This window comes from Oncorhynchus masou, chromosome 32 (assembly GCF_036934945.1).
Source record: "Oncorhynchus masou masou isolate Uvic2021 chromosome 32, UVic_Omas_1.1, whole genome shotgun sequence".
Classification (NCBI taxonomy): Eukaryota; Metazoa; Chordata; class Actinopteri; order Salmoniformes; family Salmonidae; genus Oncorhynchus; species Oncorhynchus masou.
The window spans coordinates 41,443,027-41,464,521 of record NC_088243.1 but is presented as its reverse complement, the minus strand read 5'-3'; the positions used below and the strand labels follow the sequence as shown (position 1 = coordinate 41,464,521).

The 21,495-nt window shown below is 42.2% G+C and overlaps 1 protein-coding gene across 8 annotated transcripts in view; it reads right to left on the bottom strand.

Annotated features, from left to right (window-relative positions):
- Positions 1-4,127, bottom strand: part of LOC135526080 (lysine-specific histone demethylase 1A-like) — a 28,923-nt gene extending 24,796 nt beyond the window's left edge. For 2 of the 8 annotated variants that reach the window (XM_064954167.1, XM_064954170.1), the window contains exons 1-6: positions 4,055-4,126; positions 3,129-3,180; positions 2,249-2,557; positions 1,970-2,135; positions 1,714-1,847; positions 1,443-1,614 (exon numbers count right to left, since the gene is read on the bottom strand). In XM_064954167.1, the coding sequence (XP_064810239.1) occupies positions 1,443-1,614; positions 1,714-1,847; positions 1,970-2,135; positions 2,249-2,557; positions 3,129-3,173 (826 nt within the window). In that variant the 5' untranslated portion in view covers positions 3,174-3,180; positions 4,055-4,126. Of the gene's footprint in view, positions 1-1,442; positions 1,615-1,713; positions 1,848-1,963; positions 2,139-2,248; positions 2,558-3,128; positions 3,181-4,054 lie in introns of all 8 variants that reach the window. The other 6 variants (XM_064954169.1, XM_064954164.1, XM_064954166.1 and 3 more) reach the window with 6 other exon arrangements.
- Positions 4,128-21,495: the final 17,368 nt, after the last annotated feature.

The following is a 21,495-nucleotide window of genomic DNA, read 5'->3' as shown; positions in this document are numbered from 1 at the left end:
GAATTAAGATTCAATTATGTCTGCAGAAAGAATAGGGTATCAGCTATGATAAGACACCTAGAGGTTCAACAAATCTATTTTGGTTATTGAACTCCAGTAAGTGAAGTGGCTTAACAACCGGTAACAGAATGACATCATGGGTACCTGATCTGTGCTATTCAAAAATGCATAAATATGAATGAATGTCATTCCCTTCATTGTGATGTATCCTGAATAGGGTAACAGAGGTAGACAAATGTAATATCCTCCTTTGCACGTTAGGCTATTATTCTAATGAGCATGGCCCCCAAACAAGACCAAATTTGGTTGGTCCGGAAATACTCAGTACCAATCATAGGTTATTTATATATTTTTCACAAGTTTGGACATCATAATTTTTCAGCTTCCATGGATGTCCGGTGCTCAGTGGGGGAGATGGTTGGTTACAGTAAATGGAAAGAGGGGGCTCAAGGGTAAGCTGAACATAACAGTATGCCAGTGGGAGGCAAGACAGTAGCAGGTGTTCCAGCTGTGGTTTGTTACTACTATGAATTCCCATTGTAGCCAATTCAGTTGCAGTCATTCTACTACTCATTATGTTACCAGTTTGGTTGTAGTCACTTAAATCATAAACCACATCTTTATCAGTAAAAATACTATAAATAATTGGTAGGTCTACCTTCACTTGTTACTTCTGTGAACTTTCATTATAGTCCCTCATGATATTTCGACACTACAAGGTCGCACTTTGTGTAAAAATTGTTTGAAAACAAATGCCTGCAATTTCAGCCTGTTCAGGTAGGATGGAACTTTTGTCCCACATCATGACATCACAATGTGACCCTAATATAATAGACCAATGACTGTTCATATGGGAAAGGAGGTGGGCTCTAGATCATCCAATCAGGGCTGTGTTTTAAAATATTCAACCCTATGCCCTAACACCCACACTATCAGATTGGAGGAAATAAATGATTACAAATATATTTCAAAGTTATTTTCATTAAATAAACTGTGATTTAGACAGTGATAATAAAAAATAAAAATAGCATTACAAAGACTGTGTGGGGGGGGGGTTAAAGATATATGTGGTTTTGGTAACAGAATGACAAGGCAATAGGTAATATTTCTTAAACTTACAGAAGGATAATAATTTCAGCAAAAATGAAACATTGATATTAGTTGGCAGGGGTCTTTACTTCAACAGTGTTTTGATGTATTACTAATAGCGTTTAAGACCTTTTCTGCTAGTTGTTTTGTAAGACCCCCTTTCCTCTGTATATACACCGTAATAAAAAAATAAAGACTCAGCTTTAATTTGACACCAAACTTGATGTGCTCCTATGAACAGCTCTTGGGGCTTTTTTTACATGGAAATGCCCATATCTAAAATGTGAGCATAAGCATTGTACATGCAGTTACTATAGTATATCAGGCAGATAGTAAAAGGCTAATGTACTCACTTGGTAAAGGCTTGACTCTCTTGTAGATGCCAAAGTTGATGAGGCCGTGTCTCTCCAGGTAACTGTGTATCCTGTGCACCAGCACTGTATCACTGTTGTATGGCGCTTCAAGTTGTTGTGTTGTGGCTTCGAAGGTTAGCTGGATTTTTGGGTTATCAAGCCAAAGTTGGAGCTGAAACAAATAATTTGCCACAATTTCAGACCCAAATCCAAATGTACAATCTTCACCAGAACTAAGCAAGTCTTGTTAATGAAGTAGGTGTGTTCTCACTGTGCGGTTGCGGATGTACAGGAACACTTTCTGCGTCTGCTGGGGCCCGCTGATGATGTCCGGGAAGCAGGCGGCCTCCTGGGAGGTCATGCGATCATGGGGCAGGCGGCTCTGGAACGCAGCTCCCTCCACACCTGGAAAACCACAAACACGCCACCCTCAACACCCGTCCTGACACACACACACACCTTTCACTACCCAATGTTACATTTGCGCTCGCAGGCACTCACTTTCGCACAGTCCAACTCACACTCACCAGAGGGCTCCTCAGGCTCGCTGTCCACCTCCTCCTCCATGGGCGGCGCCGGTGGAGGGATCACCTGCTTGCGCTCCTTCTCCGCCTTGGCATTGCGCTCCTCCTCAGAGTAGTATTCGTCCTCAGACAGATTGGCCAGGCTCTCGTCCATCTCGCGGTACTCCACCTGCAACAAGAGGCACAATAAACGCTCCATTAAAACCACGTTCCGGCTCACCTAAGATGAAGCAAATGGTCATGTCTCGCTAAGATGGGTGGACATGTATTATAGGTTATTACTTTTGATCGCTTGCGGCGGCTTGTCCTGCGACCCTCAGCCGTGTCCAGGTCCACCCCCCCGGGGCCAGGGAGGTGGGGCTGCGGGGGCCCACCAGGTTCCCCACTCGGAGAGGCCCGCTCCTTCTTTTTGATCTCCATGGTGCCTGGGGCCAAGGGAGGGGCCCCCATCTGGGCAGGAGCCTGGGCCTCAAGGGACCGCTCAGCTCCCCCTGGAGCTCCCCCTGCCAAGGAGGTGGAAGCGGCAGAGGAAGACGAACCTGCGTCTGACTTCTTACTCGACAGCATCATGGAGGAAGATAGAGGCCTCTCCTTGAAAAACCAAAACCAAAATCAGCCAAATCCATTCGCTGCTCTAGAGTTGTCTGTGATATGATAATCTAGGATGACCAGAGTTAGTTTTTTCACAATACTGATCCATTGTGGTCAAAAACAATAAAAAGCTATGATATTGAATATTTGCAAAAAGTCTGTATTTGGCAAATATTAAATATGATTACAATGAATTGCTGTTCATAAAGAGAAAAAAAATGTTTCAACAGCCAGGAAAAAAATATTATCAACATAGCTAAGAAACACCAGTTATATAATAGAGAGAATATTGTAGTTTAGAGAAACATTGTAGCTAGTTTACCAGCTCAACTACCATTTAGAAAAACTGAATGTTTATGTATTCAAGATTTCATAACCTTCTGTACAATTAATGCACTCTCATTTTCTATATGGATAATATATCATATCATGATGTCAAAATATGGAACTGAGTTCTTACAACAGCTATCTAAATACATGAACCAAGCTATATTTAAAGTTGAGGATGCATTAGAAGTGCACCAACTAGATGCGTTGACAGATGACAAATGTAAGAGGGCTCCACAATAACCTTGTCTTGCTTTACCCATTTCTCCGTGGACCTGGTAATATCCATTCAAACACTAAGAAATAAAGACAGAATCAGAAATATGGTCATGAACAACAGTAAGGTCCACCAAGCCAGAAAGCTAGACAATCAGTCCTGGGGTGTAACGTTAATCATTCGAAACAGTTGAACACCTAAATGTTTTGCTACTAAAAAGAGAGTTTATATTGGACAAATTCAGGTAGGTCGCTCCCCGTTTCGTTCGAGACAAGTTTTGCAAAATAATCGGCGTAATGAATACGCACCTGGTTTATTGGCCAACTAAGAGTAGGTGACTAGAAGTTAGTAATGAATAACGAGCTAGCTATACAGCCATCAGTTAGCGACGCCTAAACTAGTTACTTCATTTTTTGTTATTGTATTTCAAATATGTGGAGAATAACCATTAGTATATAGGCGAACTACTTGGTTCGTATTAACAGCCTTTTCGATGGTTTCGTAAGAAAACATGTCGGACAGTCAGCCAGTTCTTGGAGCTAACAAGCTAGCCATCTGCCTGGCTAAACCATACTGCCAACTACCTATCTATATTATAAAACCCTCTGACGTCGTTAAAACCTAGTTAGCCAACTTTGCTTCTATGACTTAACAAGGTCAACGATCCGCGTCGTGGGTGTTGTCTGATTAGTATATTATTCCTGTTGTACTGCATACACAGGGTTCACGAGCTCATCAATTTAACTACGGTAGCTAACGCTAGCTAGCAGGCTAACAATGAGTCTCACTCAGCAGTAACTAAGTGTCTGTGTGTTGGCTAGCAACTACCAGTGAAAACATTGCACTCCAATCACGTTAGTAGCTACACTATAACATCGCATTTCACTATACAGCCAATATTGGGGCCGTGAGTTGAAGAGTAAAACATAACACGTATACAAGTATTACTGTACCTCGCCGCAATCAATATGTCAACACAAAGACAAATCCCCATCCCTTCCTCTCGTTGAATTATATGATCCGCCCCTCACCGTCATGCTATTCAGCTATTGGGACATCTGTGAGTTCGTGAACGTAAGGATTGGTTATGGATATTGTCAATCATCAAGGAGGGGATTCGATTAATGCCCCGGCTCTACATTTGATTGGTTAGCGTTGATTGCATTAGTTTTCAAAACGAGCTTGCCTCCGGTGCGTGAGCCAAAGTCGGCTGAAACCAAAGTGACGTAGGGTTAAACACGTAAAATAGTATTCTGTGTTTTCACATTCAAAAGTTATTGATTTAGATACAAACACGAACTGCCTTCTCAATGAAAACTAGTTTTAAAATTCGAATATATTTTATGGAAAAGGATGTTGTATGCTTCTGAACAACTCATAATGCTGCTTTGTTGACAGTGATGCCGAGTTGTGCAGATTTCTGTTTAACGCTTTTGGGTAAAGTGAAAACTGGTTTTTAGAAATAAAAAACAGGAATACCTTATTGGCATAAGTATTCAGACCTTTTTCTATGAGACTTAAAATTGATCTCAGGTGCATTCTGTTCCCATTGATCATCCTTGAAATGTTTCTTCAACTTGGAGTCCACCTGTGGTAAATGATTTGGACATGTTGATTGGACATGATTATTGATTGGACATGATTAGGAAAGGTAAACACCTGTCTATATAAAAGTCCCACAGTTGACAGTGCATCTCAGAGCATAAACCAAGCCATGGGGTCGAAGGAGTTGTCCGTAGAGGGCCGAGACACAGATTTGGGGAAGGGTACAAAAATATTTCTGCAACATTGAAGGTCCCCAAAAACACAGTGGCCTCCATTTTTCTTAAATGGAAGCCGTTTGCTGGCCGCCCAGCCAAACTGCGCAATCAGGGGAGAAGGGTCAGGGAGGGGACCAAGAACCCAATGGTCACTCTTAAGGAGCTTCAGGGTTCTTCTGTGTGGAAGGAAGAACCTTCCAGATGTACAACCATCTCTGCAGCACTCTACCAATTAGGCCTTTGTGGTAGAGTGGCCAGACAGAAGCCACTATTTTCTTAATTTAAGGTTACGCCTTCCAACAGGACAATGACCTGATGCACACAGCCAAGACAACGCAGGAGTGGCTTCGGGACAAGCCTCTGAATGTCCTCAAAAGGCACATGACAGCCTGCTTGGAGTTTGCCAAAAGGCAGCTAAAGACTTGCAGACCATGAGAAACAAGATTCTCTGGTCTGATGAAACCAAGATTAAACTCTTTGGCCTGGATGCCAAGTGTCACATCTGGAGGAAACCTGGCAACATCCCTACGGTGAAGCATGGCGGCAGCATCATGCTGTAGGGATGTTTTTCAGTGGCAGGGACTGGGAGACAAGTCAGGATTGCGTGAATGATGAATGGAGCAAAGTACTGAGATCCTTGACAAACCTGCTCCAGAGCGCTCAGGACCTGACTGGAGAAAACGTACGCCTTCAAACAGGACAACGACCCTTAGCACACAGCCAAGACAACACAGGAGTGGCTTTGGGAGAAGTCTCTGAATGTCCTTGACTGACACAGCACAAGAGCCTGGACTTGAACCCGATCAAACATCTTTGGAGAGACCTGAAAATCGCTATGCAGCAAAGCTCCCCATCCAACCTGCCAGAACTTGATGAACTCTACAAATACAGGTGTGCCAAGCTTGTAGCGTCATACTCAAGGCTGTAATTGCTACCAAAGGTGCTTCAACAAAGTACTGAGTGACGGGTCTGAATACTTATGTAAATGTGATATTTCAGTTGATTTTTTTAAAATAAATTAGCAAACATTTCTAAACCGGTTTTTGCTTTGTCATTACGGGGGTCGAGGGGGGGGGGTTAATACATTTTAGAATAGGGCTAATGTGGAAAGTCAAGAGGTCTGAATACTTTCTGACTGCACTAAGTGTAATGGAACTTAGTCTTGATCAAGAGTTAAGACCTAGCAAAGCTACAGCTTGCTCAACAGAGCAGAATGCCTTAACCCTTGACTGCACATACAGAGCTAACATCACATGCAAGCCAGATTTGCCTGGTTGAGGGTTGCTTCTCTTCTCGTTGTGAAATTCCAGATTGTCTGTATGTCAAATGATGTACAGCTCACACCCATTCATACCCCACAAGACATGCCACCAGGGGGTCTCTTCGCAGACCAAGTCAAACGAATTCACTGCAATGCACAGTACTATACAGGGCCATGATCGTGTTGTTTGGTTAAGCGCTTGTAAGTAAGTATTTTACTGTAAGGTCTACGTATTCGGCGCGTGTGACAAATACAAGGTATTTGATGTATGATCGTTTGTGGAAAATCAACTAAGTTCCCTCAGTTACTCTATGCAGATGTATTACTCTCCCATCTACAGAGTCCTGCTTAGTTAGTGTTGCAGGTGTACACAGATTAAGCGTACATGTTCCTGAGAGTTTTAGCTTTCAGGGATGGGGTCGTAGTCGGTAATAGCTCAACGTTCAGTCTAGAGACAAATTCGGATGCAGAAAAACATTTCAAGATGCGCATTTACCGCGCTCCATTTGTCCCAACAGCTAATAAGGTTATTCACAAATAACCACGGTTCTATGTACTAAGCGGTGCATTTAACTAATTAAGAAAAACGCAACAAATTGTTTATTTTTGCTGCGAGATGCCAATCAAGTTGCCTAGAGACGCGCAATAACTATGCCTGATATAGTCTATGCATCTTTAGCTGCTGGGCAATTCCCCGGTAACATAATTACGCTTTGACTACATTTCTTAAATGTTTAAAATGTATGCCAAACAAACCCCATTGATTTCAAAGTTTAACAAGTCATACAACTCTATGCACAAGGACTAATTTGACCTATTTCCACTGAAAAATTTACCAAAATGAATTTAGTGGAACAAATGTGCAGATGCAAACTTTCGTAGTGGAATTACTGTAAAATCTCCCTAAGGTTTTTATGCCACGTTTCCAAAAACTCAGTTAAACATCTGCTCTGAATTAAGATTCAAAGATGTCTGCAGAAAGAATGGGGTGTCAGCTATGACATGGCACCGTGAGTTATTGAACTACAGTATATTGGATTTACACCCAGCAACAGCATTAAAATCATGGGTTCCTGATCTGTACTACACAGATGCAAAACTATGGATATGTTTTTGGACATCACAGCAGAGCACAGTTGCATACAATACAGTAGAGTTCAGTCCAACATACTGTACTGGTTAGCACTATACCACTGCCCCAGCCAACCTAGTCCTCCCCAGACCTCAGCAATCTTTGCACTCAAGAAGCAACCTTTAAGAGGGGGGGGAAAAACGAGAACAGCAGGGAACAGAAAACAGAAGCTACAGGACAACACAGAACACAAACTATACAGTGACCAGTCATGTGACTCTAAAGTGTTGACAGTCCTCTGCTCCTTGATTAGATCAGAGCGGGGCACAGATAACGGGATAACAGGGAAAGTATTGACAGATTTCTTTAAAATGATCATTAGCAGGCGCAGTGACCAGGTCGCCACGGTTCATGGAACGCATCACTGCGCACGCAGAGGACTCCTCTGGGAAACTCTGCACGCTCTCATCGGGAACGAAGGTTTAGAGGAAACCACTAGAGGTGGAGACACGACAGGCCATACACGCTCACAAACCAAGTTATTCCCAGACTCAGTCTCAGCAGAGAAGGGTAACACAGACTAACACAAACGACTCAGAGGCACCTGTGTCCCTCAGGATCTTCACTAGCACTGGGTCGTTACTTCTTAAGAGACAGAAAACCTTCCGTAACGAAAGGTAAACAATCTGGGTCAATTGGGACTTTCACATGCCCCTGGGCATGAAACGGAGTGACAGGAGCGAACGGATGTAGAACCGGCACTGTTAATGTTAGCGTGAGTACTGAATTTACCCTTAGCCCTGAGAACAGGATATTTGTTTTTCCAATTGCCTGAACCATGACAGTAGTGACACTCTTGACTGAACTAAGCTTTACCACGGCAGCCAGGCTCAACCCTAGATCAATGAAGCTCTGCCCCTAAACCAGAGTGTCTCAGTGGGCGAAGACAAATCTCACTGAACACCCCCCACTCACTCTGAATACGGTGATCTGAAAAAAGCTAGTTTTGTGAGTCAAAACATACCCATACGCCAAAACCGTTCGTTAATGTACGTGGCCCCAATCAGGGATTGTGTCCTTAAATTGCTCTAACATAATCAGATCACACAGCCCCTGGAAAGTCATGACCGCAGAGGCGGAAAACCAGTGAATAAACTGTGAAGATAAACAACTCTTGCACAAACTCAACATGAGTCTATCAGCCTTTTTTAAATTCTAAATTGTTGGCAGTAAGCCTCAGGAACTTATTCGTAAATCTGTAACAGCCATTTTAACCTTATCATAGCTGACACTGTCAGCTACGCCAAAAGCTGAATATGCTTCCTGCGCTTTACCAGTCAACACACACTGCAACATCATAGTACGATCAGAATCAGGTCAAGTCCTAGCATCAGCAACACGCTCAAACAACCAAAATAACGTCTCATGGCCATTCCCATAATATTTTGGCAACAGCCGTAAGTTTCCAACAATATCAAACGTGTCCGGGTCAAGAGCGTGAGGTAGCGACCCCTAGGTAAATCAGGGTCACCTTCCCAAAGCAACTCTCCTGAGAGCTTTACTTCCCTAACCAATTCTAGCCGCTTTCGTCGCAGCTTGATGTTCGCACGCTCCAAATCCTGTTTAAATTCCAATTCCCTTTCATACTTAACACGATCATGCTCCAGTTTTGCTTGTTCATGCTCTGGCTGTAACAGAAGCAGTTCTTTCTGCTGTTCGAATGGAAGACTACTAGGGCTAACAGACTGAGCGGCCATTGTAGCGAAACGGGAAGACAGCTGGGGAGGTGAGGCTGCCCCAGGGGTAACTTCTAGTATACCACTCCGTCAGATTGGCCTTCAATTTCAACCTATAATTTTTTAGATGTTTATCACTAATTTCAACCTTGTGGTGTTCAGCGATCTTTAACAGCCGTGCTTTGGTACATAATTCTAACCGTTCCTCTGATGGAATGCGATTGAACTCGTCTACGTTAGACTCCATCATCACAAGTAACTACTCCCCTCTGCTGAGCACGCCAGACACACAACAAGAGAAACACCAATCACACTGGGCACCACAGGAGAGAGATGAAATACATTAAAGAGCTTTCCCAAATCCTACAATAACTCAACCCTAATCTCCGTGCAGATTCGCAGTGGGTAATTAAGCACTGTAGCCCGCTAGCATGGAAAAACCTCCCAGCACGCTGGCGGATTCCCCCCAAGCCACAGATGTGCCCCCAAGACAACCACTCAGTCCACAGACACCATACAAAAATAACAAAACACCATGGCCAACATATTCCAATGTGGAACAAGTTGCCAAGCCTATCTCCCACTGAGGTACACATCAGGTTGTACTCACCTCCTAGGACCAATGTCCCAACATCGAGTAGAGCAAGAGTTGGGCAGGGGCCTGCAAACTAACCAATGTTACACAGCACACAACCAACCGCCACAGTGGCAAGTTTACAACAACAAAAAGGCAACCAACACCGGGCCTACCAAACAGCGCAACTAAAAAAAGAGAACAAAAGATGGAAACAACGCATCTACAGAGTTTATCAAACAATAACTCTACATTTTCAACCAAACAACATACACTTACCAGTTAGTTCAACGACACTAGTATTAGGCCTACTGGCATACTTCTCCAGGCAACGCATCGTTTGATGACGTCACTGGACAACCAAAATCACTGATACGTCTCTAAGGCACTATACGAACCCGTATAAGACTATGCAATGAATACCAGTCAAAGCACATCCCAATTATCATTATCCCATCATAATGCAACAAAATGTCTAGGAACCAACTTTATTATCCCGGTCGGGGTCCCCACTTGTTACAAATCAGCTAGTAGCCCATAACAAAAAGGGAGACAATGCAGAGATCAAGGAATAGATCAACACCTGAGCCCAGGTGTGTCCCATTTCACTGACGACCCTCCCAGCTTCGCCCCCCGACATCCTATAAAGGAAAACAAAAGCAACAAGAAAGAATTCGTCAGACAAAGTGGGAGGGTCGTCACAAGTCGAAGGGAGGACAGTAGCAGGTGATCCAACTGTGGTTTGTGACTATGATTTCCCAGCACAGCCAATAATAACATTTAAAATATCTATATTATTTAAACACTTTTGTGAGTGCAATGTTAACAGTACATTTGTATTTCCCTTTTGTTTCTTGTCAAAATCACTTCCTTTGGCAATGTAAACATACGTTTCCCATCTCAATAAAGCCCTTTGAACCATTACAGCGAAAGAATGCCATGCGATTGTTTGAGGATGGCGCCCCACATCAAAATATTTTTCCACCAGCACAGGTTTCATAAATTCACAAATAGCGATGAAATATTCACTTACTTTTTGAAAATCTTCCTCTTATTTGTCATCCAAAGGGTCCCAGCTTTCTTTTTTCAGCTTTCATTTCTTGCAATATATCTGCAAGCTATCATGACTCTCAAAAGCCGCTGTTTACTTCTGCAGATCATTTTAGCACCGCCCTAAAAACCAATTATATGCATATCCTGGCTTTAGGGCCTGAGCAACAGGCAGTTTACTTTGGGCACGTCAGTCAGACGGAAATTTAGAAAAAAGGACCCTAGCCCTAACAAGTTTTAACTACAGCAAAGGTCCCAAAATCCTTAATGAACTCTATTCAAAGAGCCCTCTATAAACTCTTCCCAGTAATTTAATTTTTTTTCATAATGAGATGCATTATTGGACTGACACAACAGTATAATTAAGTTGTTTTAAGTGATGAATTACCCGACTAATGACTGATCTCTAAAATGTTAGGTCAGAAACGGTACTCTTAAGAGGTGATTTAGGTCAAGCTGGACATTTAAAAGCTGTGTAATTTATCCATTTGATTCTAATCTGTTACTCTGGGAAATACTACATTTGGCATATGTCTGGTGTAAGTTATTGCATAGTTGGACCATAGGGTGAAAAAGCCATTCAAAGTAAGTTATTTTGTTAAATCACATTGGTAACAATTACTTTTATCATGGGCCATTACAATGTAATTTGTTCAGACTCGAGGATGGGAGTGATCATGCTTTTTTTGAGACGACATGCAAGCCATAGAATTGTATTGCTATTCAATATAACAGCCTCAATTTGTCGGGGCATGGACACTACAAGGTATCGAAAGCCTTTCACATGGATGCTGTCCCATGCTGACTCCAATGCTTGCCACAGTTGTGTCAAGTTGGCTCAATGTCTTTTGGGTAGTGGACCATTCTTGATGCACACGGGAAACTGTTGAGCATGAAAAACCCAGCAGCGTTTTTTTGTTGACGCAAACCGGTGCGCCCAGCACCTAGTACCATACCCTGTTCAAAAGAACTTAAATATTTGATCTTGTCCATTAACCCTCTGAATGGCACACATACACAATCCACGTCTCAATTGTGTCAAGGCTTAAAAAATATTCTTTAACCTGTCTCCTCCCCTTCATCTACACTGATTTTGAAATGGATTTAACAAGCGACATCGGTAAGGAATTATAGGTTTTACCTGGATTCACCTGGTCAATCTGTCATGGATAGAGGTGTCCTTAACGTTTTGTACACTCAGTGTATGTCTCAGGGCTGTACAGACTATGAAGCATTACTTTAAAAAATGTATTTTTGATAATGTTGTATTTATTGCAGTATGTTTCTTTTTAAAATGATCATTGATTGTGAATTTTCAAAATTTTCAAAAGTTCTTTCTGAAATAAATCCACAACTTGAGGAATTTAACTGATGCTCTCTGCCATCTCTTTGAGTTGGTATGGAATTATGAGTTTGCATAATAAGTGATTGTAAGAGAAGGATCTCACAGTTCCATGATACTGTCACAATTACAGCTCTGAGTGGAATGTTGCCAAAGATTCTATGCTCAGATTGACATTCTAAATTGTGCTCAATTTCTATTGCCTGTCTCAGCTTCACTGGGTATGGTTTAATCTTGTAAAATGGCCTTTTCTATATGGCCCTTTTCCAGGCCCCCACCCCCCAAAAATCTAATTTTCCCCAGCCTACCCACATGGGCAACGGTGGGAATAGATATAACTCCAGAGGAACTTGTTGTATTTTTCAGACCTGAACCTGCCAGCCGGATTAGCCTAGTTTTCAGTGCAGTAGAACCTGTACTCCCATACCTGCCAGTGATCTTCTTGGCATTTTTTGCCTTTAATGTCCACAAAATATTCAAGAGGAAGCTGATCAAGGCATCACGGGTAAGTAACATTCTGCACCTGCTTTCACATCCAGGTTTAGAGGAATATCTGGCATAAAAACTTTGAGGAAAATTGTTAATAATACTAAGAGGATTTATCAGTTGTCAAAATGTTGGTAAAAAATGTAAGGGGGGCATCTCTGAAATGTGTTTTTCCTGCAGAAGAAGTCTGACATGCTGAACGCATCCGCCATGCTGTCAGAGCAGTTCATACATCTGAAGAGTGTGGAGGTTAGGCTGCTGGTCCTGGAGAAGAAGCTTCAGGCGATCGACGAGGAGCAGAGGAGACTGGGAAAAGTAACTCGAAACACAGGGGCCAGGAACTAACCCACTGTGACGCTGTGGAGTCTTCCTCGTGTTGCTACTCATCCATAGAGTGAATATGAGGGCATCCACTCAGGAGTGCCGACAGACAAATCTGAGTCAGGAATTGGAGCCTGTTCTATTCTTGAACCTTAAATAACTGCTTCAAAAATCAGTAAATTATGACTTAGTTCCAAACTACATTTAGCCTTCTTGTGTCTTTTGATGCAACTCTGTACGGTGCTTGTTTTAAGATAGAGGGAATTTGAAAATGATCAAATTCATTAATAGAATAATAATAAAATAAAACATTATTTAAGATACTTGTTTGCTTGTTACATTTGTTTTAATATGCACCACACAAGGGTGCTATTTTCACAAATGATACATTTCAGAGTTGGTATAGCTGTTGTTTGCCAGTCATGATGCAATCATGGCACAGATGATGTAATAATGGGGCTTCTGAGTTGGTCTGAGGCTGCACTGGCTCAGGCCCTCTCATTCGTTACTCAGTTACGATTGGATACACATCTCTGGCCGCCAAAGAGAAGGACCCAGAGCTGTTTCTCATAGGAACTTCATTATCTGAAAATGGTCTGCGTTGATATTGGTGTGGAGCACTGTAAACACCCAACATGGTCAAGGATTGGGATGGAAATCACACCCGATGAACTGAGAAAGGTGGTTGAGAGCAAGGAGTTTGACACCTCCTTCTTGGACATGTCCCTGCCCAATGTCATCTGCATGATCATGGCCCTCAGCATGGCCTTTCTGGTCATCTCCATGATTTGCCTGTGGATAAGCAGGAAGAAGAGCCCTGGTCAGGTTGGTGAATACTAGTCACTGTTAGTCAATTTGTGAATCAGATTATTTTTGGTAGTAATAAAATCTCTGCCCTAGTTTGACATATTATCTGCATTGAAATATGCACTGCATTTACATATCCTTTATTGCTTACATTGCTGGCAGAGCTCTGGACAGGTTGGTGAATAGTTCTAAAATCATACTGCTCTATGTATTTTTAAGTTTGATTGTTTTGGTGGACACACTCAACATGTATGTTTGTCACTATTTCTATCAGGGCAAAGAAGGATTTCTGCAGTGCAAAGACATGCAGAAGCTGTGCCATGGATTTGAGCTGCAGGAGCAGGTCCTACTCAAGATGGACAGCATGGAACAGCGCATTGCTGCCCTAGAAGGTTTCCTCAGGTCCATGTGGAGGAGGAGTTCCAGAGGCACGCAGGAGGCTGCTGACAAGAACACAGATGCCCTGGGCTTCTCCAATGGCTCCGACTAATATCCGATTGACCTCAACACCTGAAGACCTGGTTTATGGACACTTTAATGGTTACTGATTTTTGATTTCTGTTCTATGGACACTATTTTATGAACACGTTAGTGCATTTGGTAAAATAAAAGGCATTTTAAAAGCGTTTCAAAATAAAATGTGTGAAATTGCATCAATTGCTGAGCTTTTATTTGAGGTCATAGACTATGCTTCTAAACCAAGGAGAAACGCTTGATATAAAACCTTAGAAATGGGAAATAAGGTAAATAAAGATTTATAACTCACATCAAATAGGCCTAATGATACTGAGGTTTACAGGAAATGTTTGAGTTTGGCTGTGTTTCCCAGAGATGTGAGAGAGTATGATTTCCAAATTAAGTGACATACACTCAGTGTACTAAACATTAGGAACACCTGCTCTTTCTATAATATAGACTGACCAGGTGAATCCAGTTGAAAACTATGATGCCTTATTGATGTCACCAGTTAAATGTTTTTATTTCATTTTAATTTAACCTTAATTTACTAGGCAAGTCATTTAAGAAAAATTCTTATTTACATTGAAAGCCAAACCCAGAAAATGCTGGGCCAATTGTGCACTGTCCTATGGGACTCCCAATCACGGCCGGTTGTGAAACAGCCTGGATTCGAACCAGGGTATCTGTAGTGACACTTCAATCACTGAGATGCAGTGCCTTAGACTTGCCGTGCCACTCGGGAGCCCCAAATCCACTTCAATCGGTGTAAATGAAGGGAAGGAGACAGTTGCTTGACAGCCTTGAGTCATTATCGAGACATGGATTGTGCATGTGTGCCATTCAGAGGGTGAATGGGCAAGACAAAATATTTAATGGTAGAATCTGCAAAGGGCAGCGGCAGCTGGATGAGGTGGGTTGGGAACAGGTTTTTTTTCTATCTTGATCTGTGGCTCCCTCAAGTCATTTGTGTGTCTTAATTGTTTCATCACAGTGTGCTTAAAGCATCAAACAGGCTCAGTAGCCTACATATAGTTGATTTTATTAACACATGGGGTGAGCCTATATAGGGAAAAATACACTTTTTAAGATTTCAACCAATTGATTGGTCAGAAGACGACTTTTGGTCGACCAAGATGTTTTTTGTCAGAGACAGCCCTAGTCAGTACATAGAATACAAAGAAGACAACAATCTTCATCAAGTCATGCCAATGAGTTGTCTGCTTCGCTTTTAAATGTGAGGAGCAGTAGCACATAGTGAAAAATTGTAGCAGAGTGCTGGTGACATGGAAAATACTGCTGAAATGTTTAATATAATTTAAATGCATTTCTAATATATCATCTTGTGACTTACCCCATGGAGAGAGTCCCCAGCTGACAGCCCAACCTAACAAGGAGACCCTGGTTCCTATCATCAAGAAGCATGTGGAGCGTCAGAGTATGGTAGTCAGTGATGAGTGGAGACATGTGAAGGTCAATGAAAGTCAGAATTATGTAGACCCGAGTACAGGTTTTGCACACTCAGAATATCGAGAGGGAGTGGCAGACTTGCAAGAAGGAAGTTTGGAGTCTGCGTGGAAAACGATCAGATAATTCCCTAAAGAGGCAACTCTGCTTCATCGAGTGCACATACTGTTTGGACCGGAAACACAAACATGGAGTCCTTGGTAGACTTTTTGACAGCATAAAGAATGTGAAAAACCGAGGCTGTGATCAATATGGTTGCGACCATTTGAAACGCAAAATGCACAAACCATACACACACAATCACTCTCTTAGTCACCATGATCACACCGGTCCACTCTTCAACTGGTCATTCAGTACAATAGGCGTACTGTATCCTTTGAATTCAACGTTGCACACCATTCTGTCAAACTGAGTTCTCCCCTGGCAACATTATGCACAGAAAATATGGTTGGTGATAGGCAGGTAAAGGTCACAGAAATGAAGAGAAAGGGGGAGTTACTTCCCTTCCATCTAAGATAAGCAGTCAAGGGCACTGCAAGAGGCGTAACTACAGTCCCTGGTTCGAATCCAGGCTGTATCACATTTGGCTGTGATTGGGAGTTCCATAGGGCGGCGCACAATTGGCCCAGCGTCGTCCAGTGTTTGGCCGGGTTAGTCTGTCATTGTAAATAAGAATTTGTTCTTAACTGACTTGTCTAGTTAAATAAAGATTAAATAAATAATTAAAAAAGCGGACAAATATGTTTTCCTTGTTGCAGGACAACAGTACTTAATTGCAAAAACAGGTAAACTATACCTGTGTAAACTTGATGATGTTTTACACTCCGTTGTGGACGGTCCCCATTGAGAAACAGATGCCACATAATTAAAAAAGGTTCAAACTTTGTGTCGTCTTTAGTGCAACCAGAATCCGTCAATAGAACGGAAAGTTACCAAACCACAGAACAAGATGAAAATATGTGGTTTTATGTGATGGCTTTATGGGATAGCTAGCGACTTTGTTTCTGATGATAATTATGAGGTGGAGGTCGCTAGTAAGAGCATCTTCAGCCTAGCTTTTAGCTAGCGGGTCTGAAGTAAGTTAACTTAATTAACTTGCAAAAAAGCTGGAGAAACAAATGAAGGAAAAAGTAACTAAATGCAACATGTTTTATTATCACCTGAAACAATATGTTTCTCCTGTCTTGAATGAAAAGGTCGCTTTTGCATTCTCCCAAAATAAATGCGATCTCTAACGAAATGCTTTTCTTGCATTGTGAAACTCTATGCTCTCCATCCAGCAGCAGAACGAGATTGCTTGAAAATGACGTACGAGGTAATGAAATACGTCACAATGTGAAAGGGTGATATCACTCAGCATGTGTCCATTTTCCCAGCATGATGTGCAGTTTGGTGTTAGTATTACTCTGTGATACAGCTCCATTCATTTCCTGTTTCTCCAGCTGTGTGAAGTCAGAATGGCAGCGTTATTGAAAGGGAAGGGTAAAGGAGCAGAAGCCATCTTCTGTCACAGCGGATTGTAAGACATATTGGTCTCTCACTGTGTGTGTGTGTGTGTGTGTGTGTGTGTGTGTAAGTGAGCTCACGCAGACACACACACAGATTGAGAGCGCAATATGACCTATCTTTACAAAATACATGCAATAAATGGATCGATAAAGGGATCGACCTTGCCAGCAGGCTCATCACTATCAGAGTAAAAGTAGCTCCTCTTTGTACCATATATTCATGAACACTGGCACTTGTGATAGCCTGTACCCACATGACTTCTAGTCAATCAACATGTTTTTTCCTGGGTTCATTGCGCTTTGTGTTGCTGTTGGACACTTCACACAGCACTACCTGGTAACCCGGTTGTACCCCACAGTATTATTGATGTGGTGGGAGTTGTGGAGAAAGAGGGAAAAATAGAGGGAGAAAGGGATGTTTATACAGGTGTTTTTAGGGATGGAGAAATTGAAGAGGTGTGAGGCTGAGTTGTTTGTCAGGTGGATGCTTGATAGAGTAAGAAATTGAGCAGGCTTGGCAAGATTGACTCATCACTGCAGCCAGAGCATGTTTTCTTCCCCCCACACAACTGAGTGAACACAACAGGTGTTGTGCCTTCATTGAATGCTCAACTCCACAAACAGCACTAATGCTGCGTTTGTAACCAAGTCAGAGGTGGGAATTTACCAGTTGTGAACTGATAAATATCAGTTGGATGCATTCACGCGCTTTGAACTACACTCAAAAAACAGCACAACGACCCTAATCACACAGCCAAGAAAACGCAGGAGTGGCTTTGGGACAAGTTTCCAAATGTCCTTGAGTGGCCCAGCCAGAGCCCGGACTTGAACCCGATCAAACATCTCGAGAGACCTGAAAATAGCTGTGCAGCGAAGCTCCCCATCCAACCTGACCGAGCTTTAGAGGATCTTCAGAGAAGAATCAAAGGAACTCCCAATATAGGTGTGCCAAGCTTGTAGCATCATACTCAAGAAGACTTGAGGCTGTAATCGCTGTTAAAGGTGTTTCAACAAAGTACTGAGTAAATGGTCTGGATACTTGTGTAAATGTGATATCATTTAAAAAAATTATAATGCATTTTCTAAAATTTCGAAAACGCCTGTTTTTGCTTTGTCATTATGGGGTATTGTGTGGAGAGGGATCTTAATACTTTCCAAATGCACTGTATAAACTGTCAATTTGTAAAATCTTTTAAATTATTGCATGTTGTGTTTATATATTTGTTTGGTGTAATTAATTACCAAAATGAAAGTGATATTGATTGCAGGAGCGTTTGATAGACAATTTAAATATCAATTCAAAACGAAGCACTTTGTATCTATTTATTTGATTTAAGACCATTTCCAAATACAATATAATTTCCCCAAAAATTGCCTACAACAGTTTCAAATGTCAAATGTGTGGCATATTCAGGAATATTGTATTTTCCCCTCCCGATAAAAAATGGCCATATATTATTTTAGAGAAGTAAAATCATAAATGGATTACATCTGGAAATGAAAAATGTATCCTACGCCATGATTTTTTGATTCATAACATGTGTAGGGTAAAACAATGAAATTAAATACTTTATTTCAGATGTATGGAGTGATTGTAAAATAGATACATCACCCATAGTCTGGTAAAATAGCAGGATTAAATTGTTCCAGTGATAATACCCACCAGAGGGCGAAAAAGTATTGTAAAATGTTGGCAGCAATCAGGACTACGAGTAAATAAATCCCGACATCCGCTTTAGGAGGAGATAAATCGGTGGCCAATAGTAGTTGCAATTGAGATCAGCTGTGTGGGTCATTTATATTTATATAGGGCTTTCTCCTATAGAGCTCCATTTTTATGGAATGGTCTGCCTACCCATGTGAGAGATGCAAACTCGGTCTCAACCTTTAAGTCTTTACTGAAGACTCATCTCTTCAGTGGGTCATATGATTGAGTGTAGTCTGGCCCAGGAGTGTGAAGGTGAACGGAAAGGCTCTGGAGCAACGAACCGCCCTTGCTGTCTCTGTCTGGCCGGTTCCCCTCTTTTCACTGGGATTCTCTGCCTCTAACCCTATTACAGGGGCTGAGTCACTGGCTTACTAGGGGTCTTTCATATCGTCCCTAGGAGGGGTGCGTCACTTGAGTGGGTTGAGTCACTGATGTGATCTTCCTGTCTGGATTGGCGCCCCCTCTTGGGTTGTGCCGTGGCGGAGATTTTTGTGGGCTGTACTCGGCCTTGTCTCAGGATGGTAAGTTGGTGTTTGAAAATATCCCTCTAGTGGTGTGGGGGCTGTGCTTTGGCAAAATGGGTGGGGTTATATCCTTCCTGTTTGGCCCTGCCCAGGGGTGTCATCGGATGGGGCCACAGTGTCTCCTGATCCCTCCTGTCTCAGCCCCCAGTATTTATGCTGCAGTAGTTTATGTGTCGGGGGGCTAGGGTCAGTTTGTTATATCTGGAGTACTTCTCCTGTCCTATCCGGTGTCCTGTGTGAATTTAAGTATGCTCTCTCTAATTCTCTCTTTCTCTCTTTCTTTGTCTCTCTCGGAGGACCTGAGCCCTAGGACCATGCCTCAGGACTACCTGACATTAATGACTCCTTGCTGTCCCCAGTCCACCTGGCCGTGCTGCTGCTCCAGTTTTAACTGTTCTGCCTGTGATTATTATTATTTTACCATGCTGGTCATTTATGAACATTTGAACATATTGGCCATGTTCTGTTATAATCTCCACCCGGCACAGTCAGAAGAGGACTGGCCACCCCACATAGCCTGGTTCCTCTCTAGATTTCTTCCTAGGTTTTGGCCTTTCTGGGGAGTTTTTCCTAGCCACCGTGCTTCTACACCTGCATTGCTTGCTGTTTGGGGTTTTAGGCTGGGTTTCTGTACAGCACTTTGAGATATCAGCTGATGTACGAAGGGCGATATAAATACATTTGATTTGATTTGATTTTAATGTGTATTGATGGTTTAAGGAGAGATCAGCTAGCGATAATCTGGTGGCCATTGATGGTTGCAATTGACCCTATGTCTGCTCCAAAGGAACAAGAGAGAGCCATAATAAACATTTGTTTTGATCAGTCATGGAAATAAAAGTCCTGAAAACATGTTGGCTCACCATTTAAAAAGAAGTTTGAGGCCAAGTCTTAGAATTTATCAAATGTTATTGCGATACTCTACTGTGTCGATTTCCCCCCACCCCATAGCACAGTCTGATGGTTAAGAATATGTCTCAATGAGAAAGACCTTTGCATCTACAGATAACCATACATTTAATTATTTACAGACTTTACTGCGAACTGACAATATTCAGGGCAAAGACAACACAGGTACATGGTGTGTGTGTGTCACGTGGCCGATTCTCAGCCAACAGCACTGGTGTACATTCCTGCAGTCAGCATGCCAATTGCATACTCTCTCAAAACTTGAGACATCTGTGGCATTGTGTTGTGTGACAAAACTGCACATTTTAGAGTGGCTTTTTACTGTCCACTGCACAAGTTGCACCTGTGTAATGATCATGCTGTTTAATCAGCTTCTTGATATGCCACATCTGTCAGGTGGATGGATTATCTTGGCAAAGGAGAAATGCTCACTAACAGGGATGTAAACAAATTTGTGCACATTTTTAGAGAAATAAGCTTTTTGTGTTTATGGAACATTTGTGGCATCTTTTCGTTCGGCTCATGAAACATGGGACCAACACTTTACAAGTTTGTTCAGTGTAAAAGTTGGTCTTTAAAAACGTTATTTACGCAGAAGAGTCATCTCGATGTAGGCATATGGCTAATCTGCAATTAAACATGTTTTGACATATGCTACATTTCCAGTCTATGTCATTCTTGTTTGGAACCACCAATACTGTGGGTTACAATGGCACTGTAAAGGCAGCATTGCATAATTGCTCCTGTAAATATATTTTATTTTTATAGCAATTTTTTAAATTAACACTGTATATTTATTTCACAATTTAAAACCCTCATAGCATTTTTTTTAACTGTCAAGCAAAGCAAAATCAGATAGATGGTTGGTTTGGCAGGCTAACTGGCTAGCTAGCTAGCCTGCTATATTTTGCTTTGAATGTTGGAGGTTGAGTGGAAAAGCCAGAAGCAAGAGGACAACAGAGATGGCAGAGGTGTGCTCAAATGCTCTGGAAGACTACAAGGCTGCTTTGGACTACTGGTGACGTGTGGTAAGCCTTCTGGTGCCCCATCGGCTGCTGGGGCATCACCCAGGTGGGTTCTTTATGATCAGTGGTGGTTGCAGAGTAGCTCCGAGACAGGACCACCATTGCTCCGAGACCTGTCTGACCCTGACAAAGCTCCCGAGGCTTTTCCCTGACTATGACCGTGATGCTTCGTTCCACCTCCTCCCTCCTCACAAGGATATTTATCACTTGATTTGTTTATTTAGTCATTTGTTTATCTAGGTATGGATTGTACACTAAAATTCAGCTCTTAGCTGCCAATGTCTTACACCATGACAAACTAAACCTTGTGTCACAACTGTTCTGTGAGGATCCGAATGGGTCAGATCAGCTTGGCAATGGATGACAGTAAACAGACTCTCTCTCACCC